The sequence below is a fragment of the Triturus cristatus genome, chromosome 3_1 (genome assembly GCF_964204655.1).
Source record: "Triturus cristatus chromosome 3_1, aTriCri1.1, whole genome shotgun sequence".
Taxonomy (NCBI): Eukaryota; Metazoa; Chordata; class Amphibia; order Caudata; family Salamandridae; genus Triturus; species Triturus cristatus.
In genome coordinates this window covers 1,054,423,878-1,054,448,601 of record NC_140583.1, presented here as the reverse complement: position 1 = coordinate 1,054,448,601, position 24,724 = coordinate 1,054,423,878, and the positions used below count along the sequence as shown (strand labels likewise).

Here is a 24,724-nt window from a genome sequence, read left to right as displayed (position 1 = left end):
GCTGATGCAGCTGGCGAGAAGGGGCATACAAGCCCAGGGAACATGCAATGCCCTGCTCTCTTTGAACCGATCAAGAGCTGAATTGGCCTTCTCCACAAATTGGCAAGTCCTGTTGAACGACATCCAGGGGTGGTCTCTTAAAGAAAAAAAAAAACAGTGGACCACAACCAAGTGAGTTGGGGTATGGCAACACTGGTGCCAATGACCTACCAGTGGAATTGGTGATGTCCAAGCCACAAGGAATTGTGAACATGATAGTGTCACAACCATCCTGTATAGCCTGGGTAACAACAGGTCGGAGATCTTCAGGAACAACGGGGAGGAGTTGAGCCACCAAATCCAAAAAGCAGAGGGACAGCGCCCCAGCAGGCAGATGGAGTTTATATATTAAAGTGACAAGATGGTGGACAAGAAGACCACTTTTCCAAAACTATTTTTCACTCCCTGTTGGAGATAGTACTTGGGAACAGGCCGCGGTTTGTCCTACTTGCAGACGCCTGCTCAACCAAGCTTTCAGGCAAGGGGTGCTGAGATAAAAAAGCAGGGTCGCCAAGGGCAGGGTTGTGACATCGTGTAATCAGGCGCTTGACCGGGGCCACAAAGCAAGGTTTGTCTAAGCCTCCAAAAAAGTATTCATAAGGACTTCATTGAAATGGAAGAAGGGCTCAGTGGATGTTTCAGTGGCTAAAGGACTTTCGAAAGAACATTGGTCTTGACCTCCAAGGTGGGGAACTGAAGGTCAAGTACTTCAGCTGCCCTAGTCATTATCATGAAAAACCGAAAGCAAAAGCCAATGCTGCGTATAAATTGCCTGAACTTTAAGAGTGACCTGAGTGAAGCAGAGACACTAGCAACCAATTGTTCCGTTGGATTTAATCCTGTAAATATTTTCAGTTCACATTTGGAAACATTTTCAATTGACGATACATATTCATTACAAAAACATAGATACACTTAACTAAACGATATAAACATTTGCAAAATTGGACACCACTATAATCATTAGTACACTCACCCTTAAGGACAACATTCATACTACTCATACATCCTCACTCAACAACGTGCAATATGAGACAATGATACTCAATAAATAAATCTTTACACAAAGGCCATCAATAAACACGACTGGGCATAGTAATGAATCTCAATACTATATTTTACGCAAGATTGGCCATAGAAGCAAAAAGGTCTACGCGTTTCGAATCCCTTTGTAGATAGGGATTCTCATCAGGACCAACACTTGGCTGCAAAAAAAGCAGAGAAGAAAAAATTTTACTAAGCTGACCCACTTTGTAGGCGTAAGACTGCTGTGTGAAAAGAGTTCTTACCTTAATCTAAGGAGGGGGGAACTCAACCCAATTCCTAAAACAAGCAAAATCGACAAATTGTTACCTCTTTCAGTTTAAACAACTAGTCAAGACCACCACCTTAAAAACGCTGTCAACAACCACATAAAAACGACACAAACACAAAACCTAGTTTATCTTACTAGTGAGGCTTTAGAGTGTGTAGAAGGGTGTCGAGTCAACTAAAGGCACTTCTTTCCTGCGTTAAGGATTCAGCGAACATTAGAAGAGTCACGAGTATTACAAGTGTTACAGGTGCTCTGGACGATCTGTAAACCTAGAGAAGCCGCCTATCACAAAATACTTCGGTGATGCAAAATTTTTCTTGAGCCTTAACGGGAGTGTGTGGGCGCTTACCTCCAAAGGAGAGAGTAGGAGGAGTTAATCTGCTCACACGGTCGTCTGCTCTCCGGAGCAAGGACTGGCGAGGCATGAACTAAGCCGGCCGTCTGGGAAAGTTTTCAGCAAGTGACGAATCTGGGGAATACAAAATGAGGCGTCAGGTGATGTGCGCCTGAGAGTCGAACAGAGTTAGTGGAGTCTGTTGAAAAGCGGGATCTATTACCTCGAGAAACGGCAATGTCCGTGTTTCTTTGTCTCAGTTGTTTGTCACCCAGTAGGTACGAGCTATCCAATTGGAGCCACTTTTTAAACACACGCGGGAATCGCGGCTGAGGGATTTCTGGGATTTGTAGTTCAGCTGGAATGTGTGAAGAATCTATTATATGGGGATGTTCCCAAGATGGGAAAAGAACAAAGCGAATGAATTTGTGGAATGATGGAAATGAAATACAATAAATACAGATGGAATAACGCCCTTGGGGGATCAAAGCCGTAATTTTGAATGATTGGTGCGTTAGTGCTGATAAATTCCAATGCACATGTAAGTTGAAGTTTGTTCCAGGGATATTTAACCAATAGTGTGAATGGAGACAAAGCTTATTCAATCACTGTGTAGACGACGATCATAAATTGTATATCTCAGAAAGTTCATTTAGTCCGTCTACCGACGTATTAAATTTGATGATAAGCATAGCTTCTCTCTGGAGTAGTTTAGTATCCAGGTCGCCACCTCTCTGGTCTTGTTCCGCCCTGGAAATCACTGACCATTTGAGATCCTTTTCTGTATGTTTTTTCAACAGCCAATGATTCACCAATGGGGCATTTGGGACATTTTTACGAATCCGAGATTTATGTTGCTGGATTCGATACCTTACCTCCTGGTTTGTCTTGCCAATGTAGAGTTTATTGCACGGGCAGCAAATGCCATATACTACAAACTTTGATTTACAATTCGAAAAGCTCTCATGTTTCCAATATATCCCATTGTGGACAAATAAATTTCCTTCGATGGTAGAGTCACAGCAGACACATGTCCCACACCTGTGGTGTCCCTGTATGGGCGGTAGGCACAACATATTTCTTATGTCAGCACCTTTTGTTTTGGGTAGCGCTGCTCGCACTATCTGGTTTGCGATGTTTTTATCTTTCCTGAATGCAAACAACGGGATCTCGTTTAATGTTTTGTCCAAGTTCTTTATCAGGTGCCAATTTTGGTTGATGATTTTCTTAAACCAATTGGATGTTGGGCTGAATATAGAGACGCAAACAATTCTCTCCGTTTTTCATTTTTCACGTCTTTCCAGTAGCGTTTCTCGTGGTGTCCACCATGCTCTTTTAATGGCTCTTTTCAAGAGTTTTTTTGGGTATCCTCTAGCCAGTAGGTTAGCCTTAAGCTTCTCTGCATGAAGGAAGTATTCATCTCTAAATGAGCAATTTCTGCGGATTCGCAGGAATTGCCCATAGGGCAAATTCTCTCTTAAGCTGCGTGGGTGGTTGCTTGAGTAGTGCAGTGCTCGATTTCGGTCAGTTTCTTTCTTGTATAATGTAGTCATTAGGCGTCCGTCTGCAGGGTAAACCTCGACGTCCAAGAAAGGCATTTTAGATTTAGAATAATTCATACTGAATTTTATATCAGGTGTCCTGTTGTTGAGCCAATTGAGGAAGGATTGTAGCTTTTCCTCATCGCCAGACCAAACCATAAAGACGTCGTCGATGTATCGGACCCAGCTGCTGATACAGTCAGAAAATGGGTTGTTATTATGGACAAATTTATCCTCATATTTGGACATATAGAGGACCGCTAGCTCAGGGGCAAAGGGACAGCCCATAGCCACGCCTTTAATTTGATAATAGAAGTCCTCTTTGAAGCAAAAATAGTTGTTTTTTAAGGCAAACGTGGCTAGCTCCATAATGAATTCAGTCGGGATTTTTTCAGGTTTGGGTCTGCTGTCTAAGAATGTTTTGATCACCGCTAGGCCTTCATCTTGCGGAATCTCCGTATACAGTGATGTTACGTCTAGCGTCACTAAGAACTGTGAGTCTTCTTCAAAGTCCATAGTCTCTAGTTTGTTTAAAAAATCAGTGGTATCCTTTAGATAAGATTTAACTTCAGACATAAATGGTTTTAAGAAAAAGTCCACAAATTTTGAAATAGGTTCTGTTAATGACTCGCAACCGGAGACTATTGGTCTTCCCGGTGGATGATGTTGATCTTTGTGTACTTTAGGAAGTACATAAAAAACCGGGGTGCGGGGATAGGTGTTTTTTAGATACTCAAATTCTTTTTTACCCAAGAATCCTTGGTCAAAACCTTGTTGCAGCATGTGAAAGAGTTTGTTCTGTAATTCACATGTAGGATCTTTTGTTATCTTCCTGTAGCAGAATTGGTTAGAGAGTTGTCTATTCACTTCGGTGATGTACCGTTCGGTTGCCCATACAACGATGGATCCTCCCTTGTCAGCTTGTTTAATTGTTATTGAAGAGTCGTTTTTTCAGATCAAGTAAAGCTTCTTTTAGTATGAATTATTCTAAATCTAAAATGCCTTTCTTGGACGTCGAGGTTTACCCTGCAGACGGACGCCTAATGACTACATTATACAAGAAAGAAACTGACCGAAATCGAGCACTGCACTACTCAAGCAACCACCCACGCAGCTTAAGAGAGAATTTGCCCTATGGGCAATTCCTGCGAATCCGCAGAAATTGCTCATTTAGAGATGAATACTTCCTTCATGCAGAGAAGCTTAAGGCTAACCTACTGGCTAGAGGATACCCAAAAAAACTCTTGAAAAGAGCCATTAAAAGAGCATGGTGGACACCACGAGAAACGCTACTGGAAAGACGTGAAAAATCAAAAACGGAAAGAATTGTTTGCGTCTCTACATTCAGCCCAACATCCAATTGGTTTAAGAAAATCATCAACCAAAATTGGCACCTGATAAAGAACTTGGACAAAACATTAAACGAGATCCCGTTGTTTGCATTCAGGAAAGATAAAAACATCGCAAACCAGATAGTGCGAGCAGCGCTACCCAAAACAAAAGGTGCTGACATAAGAAATATGTTGTGCCTACCGCCCATACAGGGACACCACAGGTGTGGGACATGTGTCTGCTGTGACTCTACCATCGAAGGAAATTTATTTGTCCACAATGGGATATATTGGAAACATGAGAGCTTTTCGAATTGTAAATCAAAGTTTGTAGTATATGGCATTTGCTGCCCGTGCAATAAACTCTACATTGGCAAGACAAACCAGGAGGTAAGGTATCGAATCCAGCAACATAAATCTCGGATTCGTAAAAATGTCCCAAATGCCCCATTGGTGAATCATTGGCTGTTGAAAAAACATACAGAAAAAGATCTCAAATGGTCAGTGATTTCCAGGGCGGAACAAGACAAGAGAGGTGGCGACCTGGATACTAAACTACTCCAGAGAGAAGCTATGCTTATCATCAAATTTAATACGTCGGTAGACGGACTAAATGAACTTTCTGAGATATACAATTTATGATCGTCGTCTACACAGTGATTGAATAAGCTTTGTCTCCATTCACACTATTGGTTAAATATCCCTGGAACAAACTTCAACTTACATGGGCATTGGAATTTATCAGCACTAACGCACCAATCATTCAAAATTACGGCTTTGATCCCCCAAGGGCGTTATTCCATCTGTATTTATTGTATTTCATTTCCATCATTCCACAAATTCATTCGCTTTGTTCTTTTCCCATCTTGGGAACATCCCCATATAATAGATTCTTCACACATTCCAGCTGAACTACAAATCCCAGAAATCCCTCAGCCGCGATTCCCGCGTGTGTTTAAAAAGTGGCTCCAATTGGATAGCTCGTACCTACTGGGTGACAAACAACTGAGACAAAGAAACACGGACATTGCCGTTTCTCGAGGTAATAGATCCCGCTTTTCAACAGACTCCACTAACTCTGTTCGACTCTCAGGCGCACATCACCTGACGCCTCATTTTGTATTGCCCAGATTCGTCACTTGCTGAAAACTTTCCCAGACGGCCGGCTTAGTTCATGCCTCGCCAGTCCTTGCTTCGGAGAGCAGACGACCGTGTGAGCAGATTAACTCCTCCTACTCTCTCCTTTGGAGGTAAGCGCCCACACACTCCCGTTAAGGCTCAAGAAAAATTTTGCATCACCGAAGTATTTTGTGATAGGCGGCTTCTCTATGTTTACAGATCGTCCAGAGCACCTGTAACACTTGTAATACTCGTGACTCTTCTAATGTTCGCTGAATCCTTAACGCCGGAAAGAAGTGCCTTTAGTTGACTCGACACCCTTCTACACACTCTAAAGCCTCACTAGTAAGATAAACTAGGTTTTGTGTTTGTGTCGTTTTTATGTGGTTGTTGACAGCGTTTTTAAGGTGGTGGTCTTGACTAGTTGTTTAAACTGAAAGAGGTAACAATTTGTCGATTTTGCTTGTTTTAGGAATTGGGTTGAGTTCCCCCTCCTTAGATTAAGGTAAGAACTCTTTTCACACAGCAGTCTTACGCCTACAAAGTGGGTCAGCTTAGTAAATTTTTTTCTTCTCTGCTTTTTTTGCAGCCAAGTGTTGGTCCTGATGAGAATCCCTGTCTACAAAGGGATTCGAAATGCGTAGACCTTTTTTCTTCTATGGCCAATCTTGCGTAAAATATAGTATTGAGATTCATTACTATGCCCAGTCGTGTTTATTGATGGCCTTTGTGTAAAGATTTATTTATTGAGTATCATTGTCTCATATTGCACGTTGTTGAGTGAGGATGTATGAGTAGTATGAATGTTGTCCTTAAGGGTGAGTGTACTAATGATTATAGTGGTGTCCAATTTTGCAAATGTTTATATCGTTTAGTTAAGTGTATCTATGTTTTTGTAATGAATATGTATCGTCAATTGAAAATGTTTCCAAATGTGAACTGAAAATATTTACAGGATTAAATCCAACGGAACAATTGGTTGCTAGTGTGTCTGCTTCACTCAGGTCACTCTTAAAGTTCAGGCAATTTATACGCAGCATTGGCTTTTGCTTTCTGTTTTTCATCATAATTGGTTTGGCCTTGCTGCCACATGAGCCAGAACCCCTTATTGGTTTTCTAGCTAGTCATTATCATGGCATAGGGAGCACTCTCCTCAGTGGCAGGGCCAGGGTGTTAGATGAGCCCTGACTTGGGGAAGATATCAATGTCTTTGTGGTATGGCTGGCCAATCTCATCAACAACATCGTAATCACGGTCTGAATCTGTGCCACAGGCTCGGGTGGAGGAAGCAGCACCTCAACAGCTGCCAGATGTGGCCTCGGTCGAGGTGAAGCTAACTCAGAGTCAGAGAGTACAATATATACCTCATCTTCTGGCACCAATGGAGTCAGCATTGCTATCAAAGTTCTGAGCACTGGAGTGGACTTTGGCACGAGATAGTCAGGACTGAAGCCAGAAGAGGCCCATTGGTGGGCTCAGAGGGACAAACCGGCACCGAGCGCAAACCTTCTGGTAGAATTCTAGATGGAGTTCCTCTCTGTTCAAAGGCGTCTAAAGGCACACCAGAGGGAGTTGGCTAAATTACGAAGTTGTACCACTGCCGCGTTGAACTCTTTGATCTGTTTAGGAATGTTTAGGAAAGTCAGGTTGTGCCGGAACAAGTTGCATGATAGGCACCAATGTTGATTGACTTCTAGATTGAGATCGAAAGGTATGGCGCCACCCTTGCCCAGTCCCAGAAGCGTGAGTGTCAGGAAGGGGTCATGCTTAGATTTGTGTTTTTTCTTTGACATACCCGAGGACCTTGATCGAGATGAAGATCTACCCCAGGAATGAATCATATAACTTGAAACTGTACCAGGAATTAAATTTTGTCTTGGAGTTGCTCCGTCCTGGAGTCTTCAGGTGCTTGGCGATGTAGAGTTTTGCCTGTAAGTCCCAAATGGTCTTTGGGTTCATGAATACACAATCACTGCAGGCCTTCGAGTCATGCCTCGACCCAGGCTCCAAAGGTAAACAGGATGTGGGTCTGCCACAGATTTTTTTTGCAACAGTTCCTACATGGTTTAAAACTTGTCATTTAGGAGGTGACATATCCCTTGCACACTATTTTCACAATTTGTGTAGGTAAAAGGTGGGCTCAGAGACTAGAGGTAGCTCCAGAACAGAGTCTGGTGGTACAGAATAAAAGGAATGAAACGGATGTCAGTGCACAGAAGTGGAATATATATAGGCTCTGCACGTCATTTACAGAGCAGAACTGCATCAGTGGGGAGCTGTATTGTGCCACCTACCGGAATGCAGAGGTACTGCTAAAACGTTTCCGATCTAACCTGATGCCTGGGAAATAGAAAAAAATAAATCTGAGGAATATACAGCTCGAAATCTCTATCAGAATGCTTGGCGTTGGAACTAGAAATGATCTGCCTGGGAGCAGATTTATTCTGTTCCGCCACTGAAGATTGTTCTGTACTCATGGGCTCTAATAACACTATCCAATAATGCGAAATCGTCCATGACACCATTTACTTTCAATGTTGAGGAGCCAGGCATTCATCTAATAGATACATTTGGAGACATGGATTTGGAAACCACACAACTTGTAAGGCCATCATTCCCAGAGACTTCATCGCCTTCTTGTTAGAAGATGCAATGTCTTGTTAATGGAGAACAACTCATGAAACAACAACTCTTTTTCCATTCTCTCATACACATTTCCTTCCAAAGAATTTAGTGTGTCCCGGTGAATTGTTCTTATTTTCTGTTGTAATGAGACTAATGCATATTGGCTGTGAACTCCAACTTGTGAAGCAAATGAATAGCTGTTTCTTCAAGTGTGTTCCTTTCCGCTCTCTATGCAGCATCTGTCCTGTAGATCTTAGCAGGTGCCCTGAAGATTCATGTTATCTTAAGTATTAACTGTTTTTGGGAAGAGACTTTGCTGTGCTCCTATTTGTTGACAGCCATGATGCCAGGCAGGTCAGTGTTTTCAACCTTGTTGACATCAAACTCCTCAAATGCATCTGAGGTTACTCAGTGGAGTCCTGCTGTTCAATTAAAATAGTATGCTCAACATTTATGTGATGCCGAATAGTTGTGTTGAACCATAAACATCTGTAAGATGAGCATTTACATTATTCATCATGGTCTGTCAGCAAGGGTAAGTTACAGGTGCTACATAGATCTCGGGAAGGTAAGTGTGCACTGCAATTGTCGCAGAATCTTTTGGATTGTTTTCCATGAGCTCCCTCAAAATTAGTCTTTTTCACATGACCTGTATCCTCTTGATTTGACTATCAGTTTGATACCGAATTGTGTTGCTTGTATATGTTGAATGATTACTGCTGTGTCAGTATCGTTTGTTGGTGTTTGATGTTAAATGTTCTCATAGCCCACAGTTTAAAGATGGGGCTTTTCAAAACACTAAGCACAAAGGAGAAAAAAAGGACAAGTCTGTCTCTTAGTGCATTTTGGGTTTTGAATGCCTGATCAGGAGCAAGCTGATGCAAACTCCACATCTAAAGACAGTCTCTGAAGAAAATCAAAGTGTAATATTCCAGACCAAATAGTAGATGGTATGAAAGTGCAGAGCCTGTGATCTGCAATAACTCAGGCAGCAGACTGGTATTTATACAACACAAGGGTAGATGGGGAGAAGTGGAGGAGTGTACATTATGGGGGTAGAGGGAGACGATACATGATACATCAAGTAGAGCTCTGCATTGCTAAATAGCACAATGTATTCACATTTCACATACATACAAGATCAATACAGACATTTATAGTTTTATTTTACTTCACTTCAGAATAACGGTGGAATGTGGCAGAACAAATCATTAGGCACTGTAAAATATGTTATTGTATTTTTGGAGAAAGATACTTTTGAGTACTTCACCTTTAAAGGATGGAAAGAGTTTCAGCCACATGAGAAAACATGCAATACTGGCAGACTTTCTTAATTCTTTATTCCTTTCCTGACCATGCAAACTCATTTGTTAGAAGATCAGATCTGTTTATTTCTCACTTCTAAAACGTTTATTTTAAAGACCAGATAAGGCTCTCAATTCAACAACAGCTGGGTGACAATAAAATATAAGGAAAACCATTAAAGCATATTCACCTGTCTGTGATGATTTTCCTCCACCGAGAAGTAGTGTTCTCTTCTCTTGGACATGTGTGTCAAATTCCCAGACTATATTCACGACGTAACTGTCTACCTGTGAAGATAATCACAAAAAAAGGACATCTGGATAGTGGGTTTGTCTATCAGGATTCATCATTCAGGCCCTCATTTTCTTCAATGAGTTCTCTTTAAAGAGTGAGCAGGGCTTGCTGAACAGGTTACTACTGTGGTGGTGGGAAAGGTGGACTGAAAGTAAGATTATGCGCAGAGCATAAAGTGTTGTTATAATGTTTGTCAGTTATATACAAAACAGGGAGTAACATCCACCAATATGGATAAACAGGTGAACTATGAAAATGCAGATGTAGAGTGAGGCATGGCCCATTACAACTTGATGTTGGTGAGGCCATTGAAGACCAGTTTGGTAGAGAAAAAAACTTTAAAAACTGCAATTTGCATCAAAACAATGCATGGCCCATGTTATCACTAAACTACCATTTCTATTCTCCATTATCTCAATTTCCTCTATCAACGAAGCAATTTCAAAACTGCACCAACTACCTTTTACTTGTTTCAGTGTCTTTTGCTATTTAATTTTAATAAACATCTCATCACCCGAGATAAATCAAAAGTGAAAATTATTTTCATTTTGCAGTTTTTCACAGGATGAGAGCAATTTGTCTGGAATAAAAACACCAGCTACTATCAAAGAAAATACCTCAGACACTATAATGTTTAATTATTAAAAAGTCACATTTAAAAAATGTTACCTATAGCTTTTAGCAGTGTGAATGATGTATTTTCAATATTTGTTTCTTAGCATTGCAGGTGCAGGTTTAAAAATCACAAGAGTACAATTGCAACCGATTTGCCTGTTCATGGGCTTGTAAAAAGTAAGTACTAGCTATCCTAGTAGCTCTAACTCTTATTTACAATCTTGACCTGCAACCTTTATGGCAGAAAATCAAGATAGTCAAGTAACAGAATACGACAAAAAATCTAATCAGAGGTAGAACCTCTCCCCAGCCATAACCAAAGTTTAGAATTCCTGGTAGATAGTAAAAAGAAAAAATCCTCTTCGTAATGGCTGAAGGAACATTAGTGATCAAGTCAGTGTAAGGAAAAAGCCAGGCAGGCTATGAGAAGCTTTCACGCTAGATCCCTTCAGTTTTGACTACACAAACAAGAATCTGTTTTCTCCATAACAAGAAGAACAAGTTAATTACCTTCGGTAACCATATATCTGTAAGAGACGTATATTAGTTATGGATTCCTTACCTTAGAAGTACCCCTGCGCTTCGGTAGGTGGTGTCGGTTGACTCCGCATTCATTGATGGCGTTGAGGCCGCGATGTCGCGGAATCTACTTAGAAGTCGCCCCGGCGCGCTGACGTCAGTACTTTTACAGACATTCCACGCCAGCAGAGCCATGCAAGACACTGATGACTGGTGCACAAAACTAGGGACCTGAAAGGAAATCCCCAACGCTAGAAGTCAGTTCGCAGAACAAGGAGGATGGGTGGGGTGGTAAGAAATCCATAACTAATATATGTCTCTTACAGAAAACATAGTTACCGAAGGTAAGTAACTTGTTAATCAGAAAGAGACTATTAGTTAAGGATTTCTTACCTTAGAATAGATACCCCAGCAATACCAACCCCGGAGGTGGGTCTGCGAACTAAGTTCACACCAGGAAGTCCTGAAGGACAGAGCAGACACAGAAGCAGTCTCTTGGGACTTGGCTGTCCAGACAGTAATGCTTAATGAACATGTGCAATGAAGCCCATGTGGCTGCCTGGCAGATGTCATGAAGAGGGACTCCACGTCCCAAAGCAGTAGTGGCCACAGTTGCCCTGGTGGAATGGGCGCGCAACCCTACTGGAGGTTCCTTTTTCACCAAGAAATAACACATTTTATTGCATAGAACAACCCATCGAGAGAGGGTTCGTTTTTGCATAGCACAACCTTTATTGGCACCCACATAGCCAACAAAGAGCTGATCATCCATCCGGAATTGTTTTGTGCGATCCAAGTAAAACGAAAGCACGCATTTTGGTTCCAGACGGTGGAGCCTCTCTTCTTCTTTAGAAGAAAGTGGAGGCGGGAAGAAGGTGGGCAAAGTGATGGTCTGTCCTGTGTGAAAAGAGGTAACCACTTTGGGAAGAAATGAAGGTTGAGTTCGAAGGACAACCTTGTCCAGATGAACAGCAATGAAAGGAGACTTTGAAGACAGAGCCTGGAGCTCACTCTGGGAGCAGAGGTGATGGCAACCAGAAAAGCAGTCTTGAAAGTCAAGAGTCTGAGAGGACAACTATTTAGCAGCTCGAAGGGAGTGCACATAAGGCAAGTCAGAACAAGGTTCAAGTCCCACAGGGGCATTACGAAAGGAATAGGAGGAAAAAGGCAAGTAATGCCCTAAGAAAATGATTTATAATAGGGGACTTGAAAAGAGAAGGTTGATCAGGAAGGCGAAGAAAGGCCGAAATGGCTGAAAGATAGCTTTAAGAGTGCCCAGAGCAGAGCCCTGCTAGGCCAAGGAAAGCATGAAGAGGAGAACCTCAAAGAGAGGCAAAACGGGGATCCACAGCCTTTGCTGTGCACCATGCCACAAATCTGTTCCATCTACAGTTGTATACCGTTTTGGTGAAGGGTTGCCTGGCTGCCAAGATAACGTTAGAGACTTCGGGAGGAAGGTCGAAAGCTGTCAGCTTCGCCACTCTATCTCCATCCAAGGAGGTGGAGGCTGGACAGGTTCATGTGGAGGACCGTCCCCTGCTGCTGCGACAGAAGATCCTCCTGAAGGGGCAGTCTGATCGGAGGATCGATGGCCATGTTCAAGGGCTCGGGATTCCAGACTCTTTGTGCCCAATTCGGAGCCACAAGAACGACTTGGGCCCGGTCGCGCTTGATCTTCTTCAACACTCTGGGCAGTACTGGTATAGGCAGAAAGGCATATAGACGACCGCAAACTACACTCACGACGAAAAGCATCGCCTAGCGAGTCCTGCCTTTGAAATTCCAACGCGCAGAACTGCAGATAGTGCTTGTTGTCTTCGGAGAAGAATAGATCTAACCAAGGCTTTCCCCACTGCAGAATTAGACCTTGCACCACCTCCGAGTGAAGACGCCATTCGTGATCCATCAAGCACCAGCGGCTGAGTTCGTCTGCCCTGGTGTTCAGGGAACCTGCCAGGTGTTGAAACCCCAGGGACATGCCCTGATGTTCCAGCCATTTCCACAGACAAAGGGCCTCCTGACAGAGGGTCCACGACCCCACTCCGCCCTGTTTGTTGCAGTACCACATGGCAGAAGTGTTGTCTGTGAACACCTGCACTACTCTTCCTTTGACAGAAGGAAGGAATGCCTTCAGTGCTAGACGAATCGCCCGGAGCTTCAGAAGGTTGATTTGGAGCCCGGATTCCGCAGGAGACCAGAGGCCTCTGATCTCTGCCTCTCCCATGTGGCCACCCCATCCCAGGAGTGACACGTCTGTCACCACTGTGAAGTCAGGTTGGGGGAGGGAGAGGGATCTGCCGCAGACCAAATCCTAGTTCGTGAGTCACCACTGCAACGGACGTGCAGTCCCCGCCAAGATCTGGACGACATCGGAAAGATTCTGATACAGCTTCCACTGGAACTTTAGGTCTCACTGCGGAGCCTGCATATGCCACCTGGCATGATCCACCAGCAGGATGCAGGCGGCCATGAGGTCCAGCAGTCTCAGGGTCATTCTCACCAAAATCCGGGATAGTTGCTGGAACATCGGTATCCTAGCCCGAATATCCCGGACTCGCTGTTCCAGAGGATAGATCCGAAACTGCACTGTGTCCCGAACTGCTCCGATGAAAAGGAGCTCATGTGACTGGGTCAGGTGCAACTTCGGTACGTTGACTGTGAACCCCAGCAAATGCAGGAGGTCCACCATAGTCTGGAGTTGCGTGATGACAGTTTGGGGTGAGCTTGCCTTCAACAACCAGTCGTCGAGATAGGAGAAGAATGGAACCCCCGATCTGCGCAGATGAGCTGCGACCACCGCCATCACTTTCGTGAACACCCGAGGGGCGCTGGTAAGGCTAAAGGGGAGCACGGTGAACTGAAAATGCTCATGGCCTACAGTGAACTGAAGGTAAATCTGGTGGGCTAGACAGGACGGGAATGTGAAAGTACGCATCCTGCAAGTCCAACGCTACCATCCAGTCTCCAGGGTCGAGGGCAGACAGGACCTGAGCCAATGTCAACATTTTGAAATTCTCCTTCCAGAGGAAGCGGTTGATGTCCCTGAGATCTAAAATAGGACGCAGACCTTTGTCCTTCTTGGGCACAAGAAAGTAGTCGTAGTAGCAACCACGACCGACTTCTGGGACAGGGACACGCTCAATAGCCCCCTTGGCCAAGTGAGCCGTAACTTCCTGACAGAGAAGGGGCAAGTGATCCTCTGACATGCGATGGAGTGTAGGTGGCATGGAAGGAGGGGTAGTCTTGAAGGGGAGGGAGTAGCCCCTTCAGACTATCTGCAAAACCCACCTGTCCGACGTGATGTTGTGCCAGTAGGGGAGGTGATGGCGTATCCATCTGCCCACTGGCAACTGGTGGCCCTGAAAGGTCAGACTAGGAAGGCTTGGAGGCTGCGGCAGAGGGGGCACTGGTGAACTGGCCCGCTTGCTGACCCCAGACCCACAGCGCTGGGTCCCACATCCCTGGCCGTGCAGGGGCTCAGCAGCTTACGCCGGCCTGTGGCCTTGGGCGGAACGTGGTGGGGCACCCCTTCTGTAGACACAAAAGGGGATAGAGGTAGACAGCACAGGGCGCAAGGTGGTAGCAAGGCCCAATGATCTCGCCATAGCCCTAGAGTCCTTGAATCGATCGAGCGCGTTGTATGACGTGTCCCCAAAAGGCGATGGCCATCAAAGGGCATGTTCAAAAGTGTTGATTGGACATTCCTGGAAAAGCCAGTGGACTGCAGCCAGGCATAGCGTCTCAGGGCTACCGACACGGAAATCGTCCTGCCCAGTGAGTCTGTGATGTCGAGCCCACACCGGATGGCAAACTTTGCTGCGTCTCTACCCTGACAAGTGCACGGTTGAGTACAGTCCGAGCCTCCTCCGGGCATTGTGGCAGAACTTGCGCGACCGTGTGCCACACTGAGTGAGAATACTGGTCCAGGAGACATGCAGTGTTCATCGACCGCAGTCCTAAGCTGGCAGAAGAAATATCTTCTTCCCAAGATGGTCCAGCTACTTGGATTCCCTATCTGGTGGAGCATTAGGGAGCGTGCCTTTGGAGGTGGAGGCTTGGACCATCAAGCTCTCAGGGGTAGGGTGTTGGTAGAGGAAAAGTGGGTTGCCTGGAGCCGGCGGTGGCGTTGGGCGATCATCCTGTCCACAGGAGCCCCTGTGCTCGGCTTGGACCAAGTGCCCAGTAGGATGTCATTGAAAGGCAGCAGGGGCTCCGAAGAGGCTGCTGCCGGCTGAAGCCCCTCAGTCAGGGATTAGTCCTAACTGCCACTGTAGGAAGCTCAAGGCTCAAGGCCCAAGGCCTCAGACGCCCTTCGCAATACCACAGAGTAGGAGGCTTCCTCCTCCATAGCCACAGTAGGAGGAGAAGGCATACCAGAGTCAGGAGACGTAGCCAAACCACTGGCGTCACCCAACTCCTCTCTCCAGTCCGGCTCTTGTAGCTCGTCTGCCAAAGGGTCCACAGACCCCTCCCAGTCAACGTCATCCTCACCTGGTTGCCAATCTGGGAGAAAGGGAACACCAGGGATGAACAACGGTACAAAAGTACCCCCTCCCGCCGGTACGGATCGACACCTGTTCTGCTCTATGTTCATGTCGAGGGGGAAGTCGGGGTCAACGCCGGTCGAAGACACCACCAGCGTCTGAGGCAGTGGAGGTGTCGTCTGTGAAAAGCGAAACCGAGGGAGGTGTTGTAAAGTCGATTGGCTCCGATCCGGATCCAGGTCTGGATCCCTGAGGGCCCAGCGGTGCCAGGGCCGAAGCCACCAGCATCAAAGGCCTAGAGGCCCCAGCCGAGTCTGTGTGGCCCGAATGCGCACCGGCAGAGTCGGGCTGCCCAAAAATGAAGTGGAGGGCTTCGTAAAAGCTACGAAGTTAGGCAGGGGTTGCCCTGGCTCCCGGGAAGCTCAAAGCCCATCCAACAGGCTTCGCGGGCGCAACAACCTTCTGCGTCCCGTGTTGCGTCAGCCGACGGATGGGGAGAAGGCGAAGAGCGACGATGCTTCTTCGATGCCTTCTTGTGCTTCGACTTACCTGAAGACGAAGACTTAGACGGCAAATGGTGATGGTGGCGACGAGGACCTTGCGCTGCGCGGAGCTGACTGCGGGCCTCCAAAAGGTTTTGGGACTGGTCCCGCAAAGACTTCGGGTTCAAGGCCCGACAGTCATAGCATGACCTCGGGTCATGGTCGCGCTACAGGCACCAAAGGCACACAAGATGCGGGTCCTTAAATGACAGTAGTTTGTGACAGAAGTTACAAGGCTTGAACCTGAGTCGGAAAACTCGGAAAAAAGAGGTCGACCAAAGTTGAAAAATAGTCCAAAAGTGACTAAGGGTACCGCTCTCGCCGGATCTGAAATGGCTGGAGTGGAAAAAGAACAAACTGAAGTCAGCGCACAAGGTTGGTGTCTAAGTAGATACTGCGACGTCACGACAGCAACCACATCGCCATTGATGAATGCGGAGTCGATAGACGCCACCTACCTACGTGCAGGGGTACTACTGAGGAAAAATTCTACAGATCCAGTCTGACACCTGGAGGTAATTTTAAGGTAAGCAATCCATAACGAATAGTCTCTTTCAGATACAAGCTTTAACTATGTATGGACTACTTTTCCATGAGAAAAGGAACAACATCTGAGTGACATACAGATTTCAGGAATGCAGAGGACATTTAAAGACTGTTTTTTATTGTCTTTTGACTAGACAGACTTTTAGAATAATTTGCAGAAAGTGTTGTGTCACTGTCACTGGCCAGGCTTGATTTGACTGGCAAACAATCACAATCCATAAATGAATGAAACATGAATGAAAAATTGCTATACTGGCCAGATCCAAATTAGTGCAGATGACCCAAAACTATGAAAACATTTTAACATTTCAATTAACAGAAAAAGGCACATTAAGAGAACCCTTTTCAAGGAAAACCAAGAAAGTTACCATTATGTCTGAATCCATGCTCAGCGTAAGGTTTATGGAATCTTCAGAGAAGCCATCTATGTGGATACTGGGGGCTGGTACCACTAAGAAAAAATATATATTATTGTAAAAATATCAAATACTGAATCGCCAATCTAGTAAAGCAATTGGCTGTGGGTAAGTAGTAATACAAGTGTCAATTAATACTTACATTAACATTATGTGGTTTGTCCATAACAGAAATAAATGACAAACTGAAATGTTCAGATCAATGGAAGTTAGTTTTCAGACAGATGCTGTGATGTCTGAGGCCAACTCTAGAGGTACAAAGCCTGTTGACAGAGGACCCAGGTTCCTCTGCTTTGCTTGTTGCAGTATCATACGGAGGTGGTGTTGTCTGTGAGACCCTGCACCAGCCTCCCTTTGATGTACGGCAGAAAAGCCTTCAGATGCAGTCAAATGGCCTGCAACTCCAACAGACAGAGCCAGGTTTCCGCAGGAGACTAGAGCCCTCTAATCTCCATCTCCCCCAGATGACCTGCCAAACCAGGCAGTAACACATTCCCTACCACAGTCAGCTCTGGGAGGTGCAGGGAGAGGGTCCTGACCGAAGTGCGATAGCAGTTGAGCAGCCACCACTGGAGATCGCATGCAGTCTCCTCCAAAACCTGGATGGAATTAGACAGTTTTCCTTGGTGCTGAGCCCACTTAGACATCAGATTCCAATGCAGAGCCACTTATGCCACTTGCATAGTTGACAAGCGGGATTCAGGAGCATAATAGGCCAGGAGGCCTCAGAACCACTCTCACCAAGACCCAGGACAGAGGATGAAATATCGGGATCTTAGTCCAAATGACCTAGACTTCTTGGGACAGAGGGAAGGCCCCGAATTGCAATGTACCCAAGGCTGCTCCTATGAAAGGAAGCATCTGTGAAGGAGTAACGTGTGATCTGATCATGTTTATCAAGAAGCCGAACAATGTTGGGAGGCTCACAGTCATCTAGATGTAGGACCAAGATGAGTATGGTGAACCTGCCTTCAGCAACTAGTCGTGAAGGTACTGGAAAACTGGTACCCAAACATCCGAAGGTGGGCATCATCACTTTGGTAAACACCCAACGTGTGATAATAGGGCCGAATAGGAGAACAGCAAGTTCTCCTGGCCTACCTTGAAACACAGGTAATGTCTGTGAGGAGAGGGTTATGAAAATATGCGTCCTGTAGGTTCAAGGCCATCATCCAGTCACCCAGATCCAGAACAAGCAGAATATTTCCTCCTGCAGGAAGGTTTTCAGAGGGCAAATATCTACAATAGGACAGAGGCATCCACCCTTTTTTGGCATGAGGATACAGCAGGAGTAACAGCTCAATCCCATATCCGAATCTGTAACTTTCTTGATGGCCCGTTTGAAAAGTAGAGTTCACACCTCGCAGCAAGAAAGGAAGGTGCTCCGCTGGGAGCCACTCTGACATGTGAGGAAGCTGCAGTGGGTCAGAAAGGAAAGAAAAGGTACAGCCTCACTGAACTATCTGGAGGACCCGTCCATCGGATGTGATGGATTGCCACCCTGTGAGGATCTTGCCTCCTAAAGGACGATTATGCGCTGCTAAGCGCAAACTAAATTAACTTGGCATATGATACTGCAGGGGAAAGAAACTGGAAGGACTGGTGCCCTTGAGGACCAGCGTGGTGCTTACCAACCTCCTTAAGTAGCCTTGGAAAGGCTGAAACTAGTGAAAAAACGATCTGGAACTAGTGAAAAGACCTAAGGAAAGCTGTTTGGCCCAGAGGCATATATCGCCTTAATAGGCAAACTGCGTTGACCAATCTTATAGTGAGGCTGGCCATACAGAACATTTGTTTACCGAAAGCCTCAGTCCTCTGACACCCTCTCTCAGAGGGTTATTGGGAAAGAATTGGGGTTCACCTTACTGGTTGAACCACAGGACACTCTAGAGTCATATGCTGCATCAGAAAATCAGAGTCACCTGGCTCTGGTCTGTGGCGTTTGGCCACCTGCCTGTCCACCAGTGGGCAAGACAAGGTGCCCATCAGAGTATCAGTTAGGGCTTCTTTGAATGGAAGTAAGGGCTCAGAGGTAGACATCTGAGGCTACAGACTTCCTTGAGGACATTCATTTTAACCTCAAAAGAAGGTAGGTCCTAGACTTCAGAAGCATGTGGAATTATCACAGTAAAGGAAGCACTCTCTTCTGTTGGGGGTCCAATGCTGGACAATGCTAGACATCAACCATGTATCAGGGAAAGTATCAAGCCCAATTGCCTCCCATAGGTCCATATATAAACTGTCAACATTCTAATGCAGGGATAAATCATACCCATCAGCACCATTGCCACCTACAAGAGAGAAACACTGGTTGAATCGTAACCAAAAAGATGATGAAGCATCTGAGAATGGCTCCGTGGTAGTGGTGCTATGTTGTCAGAATCAGGTTTTGCAGGAAACCGGGGGGTGCTGGAGTTGAGTTGGAGCACAGCTTCATTTGGGGTCGAGATGGTTTCGATCCGGAGTCAGACATCAGATACTCATCCGGTGCTGGTGATGTCTGTATCGGCATCAATGAAAGAGGGACCAGTGTAGGTCTCGGAGCCGGAATGAAGTTGGAACCAGAATCAGAGTGGAACCAGAGGTTGATTCTAGTGGTTCAGATGAAGCCAAGGATGGTTCCGCTGGCGCTAACCCAACTGGAGGTACCTGCAGATCCTTGGGGCCAGGAGTCGCACATAAGGGAGCCAGAAGAGTGCCAAAAATATGCAGCATGGGCTACTAACGATCTTGACTTGCTGCTGTGCGACCAATAGTATGTGAAAGTCAGGGCTCATCTGGAGCAAGACCAAATTACACCAGGACATCCTTGCGACTCCTCATTCACTAGAGAGTGGCGGAATGGGGTTTAGTCCTGCTTAGCTTCCTCTTTGACTTGGGCTTCGACCTGAGGAATTTTCAATGTGAAGTAGACCGGTTTCCGGACATACCTCGAGAGTGGGAGTGGATCTGCATTCTCAACTCAAAGCGCCACTTATGCGAAGTCTGTGACAACTTTTGATGTTTAACCAAGTACAGCTTTGCTTCCCTGTCCTGGATCGCTTTCGAGTGCATGCAATGCCCAACCTGGAGCTGTGCTCCGGGCCAAGACACTAAAAGGAATATCTAGTGCTGTTCCATTAATGACATATACATATGAGAATTATTGAATGATAAATTATTTTTAATTTGTTTTTGGCTCCTAATCGACCAACATCCTAGTTGCAATGTCTTTATTTGTAAAGGTGTCGACTGAGTTTCCTTCCATGGACCAAACTTATATATGTATATACCAAACTTATATTTATGTATATGCTTTATAATTAGGGCTCCCTGTTTTCCTTCTGTATTTATTTTTAAATGTGGATAAAAACAGAAATTGGGTTGTTTTTTCAGTAATTCTAAAGTCTGTCTGGCATGACTGCTAAGCCAATAGCTGTGTGGGTTGACAGGAAAGGGGGTTAAAAAAGAAAGGGATTTTAGTGAAGAAGCTTTAACCGCAAGGCTGATACTAAAATTTGCATATTTTCATAGAAGTGCATTGATTTACCTTCAGGGGGTGCTCACAGCACTGAAACCTAGCAGGCATTCAAGCATGAGTGCACTTTTATCAATTAAATAAATATGGGAATATACTAATTTCAGCTTAATTTTTTCACAAAGACCAAAATAAATACAGATAAATACAGACCAAATTAGGAAAAAATAAATATGGATAAATACAGACGGAAATGCCCAAAAAATAAATACCATAAAACCGGGAGCCCTATTTATAATAGACATCCTCATTGTCTATGCTATCTTGAGATCAGGTCACTGTTTTTGAACTTTTGCATCGACTTGCACCCTGTGATCACCAGTTCACAGAGCACCTTCTAATGAAATGAAAATCTTTATGCACAATTTTCGTATATAAAGAGGACTGAAATAACCTTTCGTCTCCTTACATTTATGTTTATTTTTACTTGTGAATTTATGATTGGGTCTGTTGAACTATTATCAATTGAAAAATTATTTGCTATCAAATAAAACATAGACAGACGTTTGTCATTTAGCACATTCTATCGTACCCTGTCCTTCTTTAGGCTTACGGGTCACTTCTGTGTTTTTTTATTTTTTTTACAAGGTCAGTTCAGTGTTGCGACAGTAAAAGCTTTTTGCGATGTACAGGTTAACCCAGATAACTAACAGGTTCATATTTACGAACAGTAGAGGTAGATAGGAGTTATGATTAAACATTTACTTATAAAGAAGAGCATTATAACAAAATACCTGTTGGGCCATACCTGTTGGGGTTGCCCAAAAACCCAACCCAATCCATAACCCCTACCACTACCACTACACAGACAAATCTTGAAAAATTACAGAAACTTAAGAAGAAACATTTGAGAACCTTATTGCATGCATGCATGCATGTTTACAGATCATCTCAAAGCAGGAGTAATTGCACTTGGCCTGCAAATCTGGAACCCTCCAGCAATTTTTGTAAATTACCTCATACTTGGCACAGGTTTTAGTAATCTAGCCACAACGTGTTCATGTCATAAGATGGTGCTAGGCATTGACACAGTTTTTAGAGCAAAAGAAAGAAAGAACTTGAAGAAATAGTGGAATTAGAAAAACTTATCAGAGAAACAGATGCCCTAGATGATGTAAAACGAGCCCTGAATAAATTGGAGAAAAATAAAAATCAGGAACTTGAATTAATTGAACACCAAAAAAATAACAAAATACAGAAAGGTATAAAAACTACCTATATTTTTCTGACACATTTTACACAGAACCACCTTCCAACACCCAGCAAAGACTCTGAGGGAGAAGTAAGAACCAGAAATCGGTTGCATTTTCAGACTCCTATAACAGTTCTTCAGAGGTTCCCCTAAAAGGGCCTAGTTGAGCCAACACAAGTAACAAACAGATTTTACTTTATTTTAAGAACAACAGCTGCAGTGGTCAGGGAAGGGGCAGTAGCTGAGGTCATCAATACTAATTGTACCCAGGGTAACGAAGACCAAAACACAAATATTACCAATGGGGGCCTCCACAACAAATGCAGTAAAGGAATCAAATGGGATACAACATTACTAGTATACCATCAGAATTATTTATTTCTCAAGATATACACCAACTGTTGAAGAAAGGATCCTCTTACGCAGTGGCTTCACCATTGTTTGCGCTGAGAAGGGACTTCTTCCAATTACATGAAGACCTAGTAAGATTCTTCTGCCAAGCAATTAGACTTAAGGTCTTCTTCCAAGACAACCCAGCAGATACCCAGAGAGACAGCACAGCTTTACACTCTAAATCCACCTTCAGTCCTCCGAGTATCTCAATGCCTAATAAAGTTTTGATATTTGAGAAAAGGGTCCCAACAGACATGAAGAAACTCAATTGAGTATGTATCTTATAAAATCACAAACGAGGACCGTCTGACCCTGAACTCCCTCAAAAAGCCCGCTGACAAAGGCGGCGACATTGTCATAGTAGACAGTGACAAATACAGGAAAGAAGTCCCTTGCCAATTGTCAAATAGAGAACATTATTCATTATTGAGAGGTAATCCGATCAAACAAATCCAAACTTCGATACTATCACTCAACAAGACTGGTGAAGAAAAACATTTCTAAGACATAATGAGTTTTTTTTTCTAAACAATAACACTCCCGGGATACCAATATTTTATATAATTCTCAAAATACATAAGAACTCTACTAACACTCCATTTTAGGCCCTTTGGGAAAATACCTTGGTCTTTTTTTATAAAAGAAGTTGTCCCTCTTACACAGACATGTATCTGAGAAAGTATGGATCTGATCAATCAGACCAAAGACCTGGAATTTGATCCTTAACAGGTTCTTCTGGTTGGGTTAGATATCAAACCATTGTATACCAATATCCCTCAAGAAAAAAAGCCTGAATATTTTGACTGTTCCTTGGGAACAAAAACTGAGTCTACACCGTGTCACCACAAACCTTTTGATATCACTTCTGGAGGTTGCTCTAGCGAGAAAATATTTTCAATTTAAAAATATTTTTTACCAAGACTGTAAAGGAGTCTCAATTGGGGCTTGTTTTCCACCCAATTTTGCCATATATGTTGACATCTTTGAAAATCTTTCTATCCTACATGAGAGCAATCTAGTCCTAAAGCACATCAGATTATACAAGCGTTACATTGATTACTTTTTCGTGATTTAGACGGGCAATATGAACAAACTAACTGCTTTATTTAATGGCTTAACAATAGCACTACACATTTACACTTTACTCCTAGCTGAAGTAATTCAGCTTTACCATTTTCGACCTCACCATCACGATCTGTTATGGAAAACGTGTACAGATCTCTACAGAAAACCTACAGAAAGAAGTACTCTAGGCAGTTTTGATCCCAGGGGCCTCCAAGATAATCTTGGATACATCCAATTTCTTCATACCTGAAGAAATTGTAAATGGAACTATGAATATTTCAGGGAAGCTGTCATACTATCTGAAAAAATTGAAGAACGAGGCTATCCTAGACGCATGGTATCCTGTACCCTCAAACGGGGATGGTATTAGCCTACATAAAAAAAACTTACACCCAATACCAGACAATCAACTAACCATACAGTCTTTGCCAGCACCTATAGCCCTGCATCTAACAAAGTGACCAGGGTCATGGAAAAAAAATTGGAATGTTCTGATGGCAACAGGGTTCATTTGAGGAACCACCACACTTGTCTTTTTGCTGTTGTAGAATTAAGAGTCAATCTGCTACAAGAAATGTCTTGGAAACCCACACAATACACCATGCTAGCATAATAGGTCTACCATGTGTTATGGGTCCTTTTAAATACCCTAAATGTTCAATTTGCACCCAAACCTTTGACACAAAGTTTCAAACATGGAAACATAACGCACACACTTCCAGAATTCTAAAGCTGTAACTCTACAAATGTAGATTATACTATCAAATGTCCTTGTAATAGGGGTTACATTAGACCAACTACACAACGTCAAAAATGGCATCTTCCTACATAAAAGCAGAATCAAGTGCCAAGTTCAAAATGTTACCATGGTAACACATTTCATGACCACGTCACATTCAGATAACTCATTCACCTGGCACGTTATTGACCAACTAAAACTCCCACCAAGATGACACGATATGCAGCCATCACTACACAGGTGGGAATCAAAAATGGACCATGAAATGAGCAGCAACTATTTCTGGCCTCAATACCATGGAAGGATGGCATTTGTTAATTTGATTGTACATGTATCCGTAGCTTTCAGTCACATATTTTAAGTTTCTCTTGCCATCCTTCGTATCTAAAAGCACCTCTGTCTTACACCATATATACAAAGGTTTTGAAAGAAAATTGTTAATCGTTGTTATATTTATGAATTTTACTCGTACAGAATATTATTTGTGTTAGTTAATTACTGTTTTATTCAGATACAGCTATTTACACAATCTTTTAAGGTCTACTTCACATTGATTGGACAAATCTGTCTCTGTGGATGCTGGGACTTTTTGTTCCAAACACATTAGGACATTACTTTTTAATTTTCTATTGTGTGCGCTTCTTCAAACCTTGTGGACTGCTTGGTCCTTTCAAGATGGCAGCATGTTTTTCTTAATATGTTAGTTCTTCTTGATTTGTTCATGGGGGCACATACTTGTGCCTCATTGATTAGCTATAGAACAAGCAGCTTTTGGGTGATATCAACAGAAGAG

The 24,724-nt window shown here is 43.8% G+C and overlaps 1 protein-coding gene across 1 annotated transcript in view; it reads right to left on the bottom strand.

The window, feature by feature from the left end:
• The window catches only part of SORL1 (sortilin related receptor 1), a 744,876-nt gene that overhangs the window by 107,000 nt on the left and 613,152 nt on the right, over positions 1 to 24,724 (bottom strand). Inside the window, exons 39-40 of the mRNA XM_085645831.1 lie at positions 16,978 to 17,060; positions 9,800 to 9,896 (exon numbers count right to left, since the gene is read on the bottom strand). Of these exons, the coding sequence (XP_085501957.1) occupies positions 9,800 to 9,896; positions 16,978 to 17,060 (180 nt within the window). The remainder of the gene's footprint in view (positions 1 to 9,799; positions 9,897 to 16,977; positions 17,061 to 24,724) is intronic.